Here is a 5932-nt window from a genome sequence, read left to right as displayed (position 1 = left end):
TTTGTGTTTTAAGTTTACTAAATGTTAAGCTATCTACATTTTTAATAAATTATACATTGAAAGAAAATATTAAAGACTCGAAAAAATTTTTGGTAGGCTTTGGTTGATTTTGGTGGGAAAAAAGGGGCTCTTGCAACACTGAATGGAGAAGAACTGAGAACTGTGAACAGCATATTTTCAATGGCTATCATGTTAAAAAACTACCCATACGTCATAAGCTCAATGAAAAACTTTGGCAACTCGGACTTCTGTTATCATTTGTTTACAATAACGTCAAAAACAACTGTTAAAAAGTAACAATACGACACGAAGATAACGCAATTCTACTAAATTATGTGGATTTATATAAATATATCGCGGAAAACTATAACTGCCTTCTATTTAAATGGGCAATGGTAAATCATCTACATATAAAACATTTTTGAAGCAAGCGTTCATAAAATAATAAACAAATGCGTAAGAACATTTTTATTAGAAAACAAACAAGCTGTTTATAACAATAAAGATTTTTAATTATTCTAGCAAGTCATCGTTTAAACACGATTTACCCTACTAGTGACTAGGTACGTATAATGCCAATATTCAATATATACTTAAACGAAAAATTCTTTGTCCCTAAAGGCGCCTGCATTAGCTTATTTCTTCACTGATGGTAACGGATGAAAAATTATAGCATCCTAATCTCCAATTACTAAACAATCTGACAACACCAATAATGCCGCTTGTGCCTCCTGCTAAAAAGAAGATTAAAATTATCGCAATAATTTCGATCTCTGTTTTATTACTTGTCATTCTTTATCGGTCGCTATTAATTCATACTAATGGGAGCCGCCCGGTGTCAAAATTTGTAAAAGACGATTGGCCATTTGTGCGCCCAATGTTAAATGGAGATATTGATAAAGAATCTGTTAGTGTACCAACGAATCATCACCAACAGCTTTACCTCCAGTTGGAGCGTACAAAAGCCCAACTTGCCATTTTGGAAGACCGAATTCGCGCGTTGGAGTCAAGTACTCCTCGTAAATATCCACAAGTTAAATACTTAAATTATATAAACCGAAAGCGAATACTAATCTCAGGCGGAGCCGGCTTTGTCGGTTCACATCTGGTGGACACTCTAATGGTTCAGGGCCACGAAGTCATCGTCGTGGACAACTTTTTTACAGGTCGCAAACGGAATGTGGAACATTGGTTGGGGCATGAAAATTTTGAATTGATTCATCACGACATAGTGAACCCACTATTCATTGAAGTAGATGAAATCTACCACCTTGCATCACCTGCTTCCCCGCCACATTACATGTATAATCCAGTAAAGACAATCAAAACGAATACTATGGGTACTATCAATATGTTAGGACTGGCCAAACGAGTTATGGCAAAAGTACTTATAGCTAGTACATCTGAAGTGTATGGTAAGAGTATGATAAAGAAATAAGTACATATATTGCTTGCTTAATGTATATATCGTTATCTTCATTCACAAAGGCCCTTACCAAAAGTTTTTTCGAAACTGCGTTTTACACAGGTTCTGATAGGATATATTAAAATAAACCTTCACTAAAAATTTGAAAGTGGTAGTTGAAATTCAGTGTAGTCAATGACACTTTAAAAAACCCTATCCATAATAGAAATTTGCTAGTTAGGGCCTTTGTGAATTCAATCAAGCATAGTAGTCATTAAAGTTACATCGCTGGCTTAGAGTTAAAAGTCTATAAGCCCACTTCTTATAAAAAGCTATATTTTGATACAAAAAGCAAAAACATTTCAAAATTTTTCCGTTTCCTAAAACATTGAACTACCCCAGTAGATAAATTCACGAGTTAAAAGTCCTTCCAAAAGGCGGNTTGATACAAAAAGCAAAAACATTTCAAAATTTTTCCGTTTCCTAAAACATCGAACTACCCCAGTAGATAAATTCAGGAGTTAAAAGTCCTTCCAAAAGGCCTTCCTGAGANTACAAAAAGCAAAAACATTTCAAAATTTTTCCGTTTCCTAAAACATTGAACTACCCCAGTAGATAAATTCACGAGTTAAAAGTCCTTCCAAAAGGCGGTCCTGAGAATCAAGAGGCCTTCCACTCTACATTCCTTTCTCCTTTCTTTTTTGAATGGAGTATCACAAATTGAAGGCCTTCCTCTTTCTCTACCCATAGCCTTCCAGAAGGGCTTTTATAGGACGTACTTCAGAAGGCCTTTTGGAGGAGTTCTTTTAAAGTTAGTTCTTTAATTTATAAAATGCATTAATCTTTGAAGTATTTGCTTAAGGTTTATATCAAATTTGTGTGTTTGCGACTTAAAATGTTTATTAAAATTCATTTGTANAGCTATATTTTGATACAAAAAGCAAAAACATTTCAAAATTTTTCCGTTTCCTAAAACATCGAACTACCCCAGTAGATAAATTCAGGAGTTAAAAGTCCTTCCAAAAGGCCTTCCTGAGACTCTTTCTCTACCCATAGCCTTCCAGAAGGGCTTTTATAGGACGTACTTCAGAAGGCCTTTTGGAGGAGTTCTTTTAAAGTTAGTTCTTTAATTTATAAAATGCATTAATCTTTGAAGTATTTGCTTAAGGTTTATATCAAATTTGTGTGTTTGCGACTTAAAATGTTTATTAAAATTCATTTGTAATGCTAAATAATATAAATTTATGCATTCGCGTAAATTGTAAATGGATTAGCCCTTCTAGAAGGCATGCAAGGAAGTACTTTTTCAGACCTTTAGGATGGCTTCATTTAAGAAGGCCTAACTAAATTATCTTCTGGGACCTATTTTATTTTTAACCGTTTCTAAATCCAAGCAGGGGCCAAAAACGCGTTCCGGGAACAAAAGTATTGAGAGCAGTTTGAACGGAGAAAAAATAAGAACAAAAGATTCGGGAACGTTTCCGTAAAGAACAAAATGGGAACGTTCTTAACGTTAAGTTCTTAAAACTTTTGTACCCGTTTCGTTCTCTGTCAGAAAGTACCAAAGTTCGTAAGACTTTAATTCCCAAATCGCTCTTCGAGAGAATGTTCCTTCGACTTTTGTTCCCGTTTTGTTCTTACCCAGAACGATCCAGAGACTTTTGTTTAGAGCCCGACCTATTCCAATTTTGCAGGTACCGATGCCTTGTGGCTTATGGGGAAAGAATCGGCCGATGCCGATTTTATAAAAAATTACAAACAAATGTATTAATAATCATGCCAATATGTGTAAAAATAAATGCACATATCGATGGTCCTGTGAAATAACGACACAATTCAAAATTCAAAAAATAAAAACTGTTACCACTGTTGAGTGGCTCATGTCTCTAATCTTTCTCGAATCCATGTCTAATCTTTTGTATTTATTTTAGCAATCCTTACTGCCTACTTTAATAGAGGACGGAAATAGATTAGGCAACGATTAGAGAAAAGAGACACTTAACAGTTATAACAGTTCTTATATTTTGAAATTTGAATCGTGTCGTTATCACATTTATGTACATTACATAAGCTTTTTTCTCCCATGAGGCGATTTCTTAGAGGCTCGTATATAAGGCCGGCTGCACTGAACGCTCACTTGGAACGCTGGCGGGTAGAGCGCTCAAATATTTGCGTTCCAGATCTGTCTATTTATCGTATTTTAGTTTAGTTTCCCACCAACCGAGAGGATTTTTACCGAGATGAGCTCAATTTTCTTTAAGATAGGCCTTCAATTGAGCTTTAAATTCACATTTTTTAATGTTTCCAGGTTCTACATCCGAGCCTTCGCTTTATCAAGATTTTTATGAAGTAAAAGCTCCCATCGTATTCTGGGTCACTATTTATAAAATAAAAAGCTTTACGATTTCCACAAGTAGGGAACTGTTTTCATTGTCACCAGTGATCGGACTTCTACCACATTGTGGTAGATCTGCCACTTTTTTGAGCATCTACCACATCTACCACACAAGGTCTGAAATCTATCACATATTCTCGTTTTTGAATACCTAGTTTATTGGCCATTGAAAACAAGCACAACAACTTTATCATTAACAGCATTATAACGAAAATTAATAACAGTTTAGATTCGATCGAATTTCATTACATACCAAGCCATTCCGGCATTAAAGAAAACGATACCGTGGATGTAGCAGCAAAAAACGCGAAGGAAGGCGGACAAGAAACTCATTATAAACTCACTTTGAAAGACAGTTACATTAAAATATACCAAATAATAAACCAAAAATGGCAAACAGAGTACACAAATCAAACACAAACTAAAGGAATAAATTATGGCCTTGTTTTCCCCCTGATAAACAAGAAACCATGGTTTTCCCACAAAGCTTTCAAATCCAAAAAATCTACAAACATCAAAAAGATCAACAAAATAATAAGCGGACACGGTTTCTGCAAAGTAACGCTAAACAAAATGAACGTCCAGGACGAAATAAATTGCGATATCTGCAATGTACCGGAAAATATCGACCATATAGTTTTTGAATGTAATAGGTGCAATCCCGTATTCCTCGGACTCGGACTAGTAAAACTGTCAAAAAATAAAAATTCGCTCAGAGCGAGAGAGTAATATAGAAAAGTACGGGATCGCTTTCTAGTAAAAAATGGTAACTTCTGTCAACTTCAACATAACCTCCAAATTTTGGTTGTAAATTTTTGCTTATTTTGTATGTAAACACACTCAGCTCACACATGTAAATAACCAAAAATACTTTCAAATTCATTAGAATCCACTTAAACAAGTAATTAAATACTTTTCAACATGAATTAGCAGAGTGCACTTTTCTTTTGTTTACAATTTGGTTGCCAAACACACTACAGCTGATCGTTTGACACATTTACCAGAATTTACCAGCAAAAAATTCTCGGACTAAAACTGGTAACTTCTGACAGAGAGAGAACCGTATTTACTCTCTTTTTTGTCCTCTCAATAGTCAGAGAACCGAGTACGGGATCGATTTCCAGTAAAATCTGACTGATTCTGACTATTTCTGACTAGGACTNTCCACTTAAACAAGTAATTAAATACTTTTCAACATGAATTAGCAGAGTGCACTTTTCTTTTGTTTACAATTTGGTTGCCAAACACACTACAGCTGATCGTTTGACACATTTACCAGAATTTACCAGCAAAAAATTCTCGGACTAAAACTGGTAACTTCTGACAGAGAGAGAACCGTATTTACTCTCTTTTTTGTCTTGTCAATAGTCAGAGAACCGAGTACGGGATCGATTTCCAGTAAAATCTGACTGATTCTGGCTATTTCTGACTAGTCCGGACTCGTACGGGATCGCAACTAATAAATACAACACTGCAAGAGAAAAATTCCCAACCTTATGTCAAACTGACTCGCTTGTCAACTNTAAATACAACACTGCAAGAGAAAAATTCCCAACCTTATGTCAAACTGACTCGCTTGTAAACTTCATGAACGCAGAAAGTTACAATCAACTATTAAAATTTGCATAAATTTATTAAAGAAACTGAACTAGACGTATAAATAAGCACAAACATAAAACGAATTAGTCGTGGCGTTATAGCTTCATTAGAAGCAGGGCCAATAACATAAATCAACAAACAAACAAAAACAGAAAGCGGTGAAAGCAAAGAACCTTATATCTGTTAAAAAATTGAAGTAAACAACGAAATATTTGAATATATATAGATTTTAATAATTATTTAGTGATATTTCAGCCAAATCAGTGTTGTACCAATGACATGTAAACAAACCGACTGACGTTTTCACAGGAAATAGTGCTTGTTGCGTTCCCGTGCACTTCTGCATCTGTNAATATTTGAATATATATAGATTTTAATAATTATTTAGTGATATTTCAGCCAAATCAGTGTTGTACCAATGACATGTAAACAAACCGACTGACGTTTTCACAGGAAATAGTGCTTGTTGCGTTCCCGTGCACTTCTGCATCTGTTCTCCTCTTACTCTCACTTGAGAGAGTAAAATTGTAGTT

General features: G+C 34.8%; 1 protein-coding gene across 1 annotated transcript in view; it reads left to right on the top strand.

Annotated features, from left to right (window-relative positions):
- Positions 1-220: 220 nt before the first annotated feature.
- Uxs (UDP-xylose synthase) overlaps positions 221-5932 on the top strand; it is a 6723-nt gene continuing 1011 nt past the window's right edge. The window contains exons 1-3 of the mRNA XM_017628802.1: positions 221-456; positions 523-563; positions 622-1429. Coding sequence (XP_017484291.1) covers positions 716-1429 — 714 coding nt within the window. The 5' untranslated portion in view covers positions 221-456; positions 523-563; positions 622-715. The remainder of the gene's footprint in view (positions 457-522; positions 564-621; positions 1430-5932) is intronic.

Source organism: Rhagoletis zephyria, unplaced genomic scaffold (genome assembly GCF_001687245.7).
Source record: "Rhagoletis zephyria isolate East Lansing unplaced genomic scaffold, Rhagoletis_zephyria_1.1 Rzeph_scaffold_06217, whole genome shotgun sequence".
Taxonomy (NCBI): Eukaryota; Metazoa; Arthropoda; class Insecta; order Diptera; family Tephritidae; genus Rhagoletis; species Rhagoletis zephyria.
Note: the sequence above shows the minus strand (reverse complement) of the source record. Positions and strands in the feature narration are given on the sequence as shown.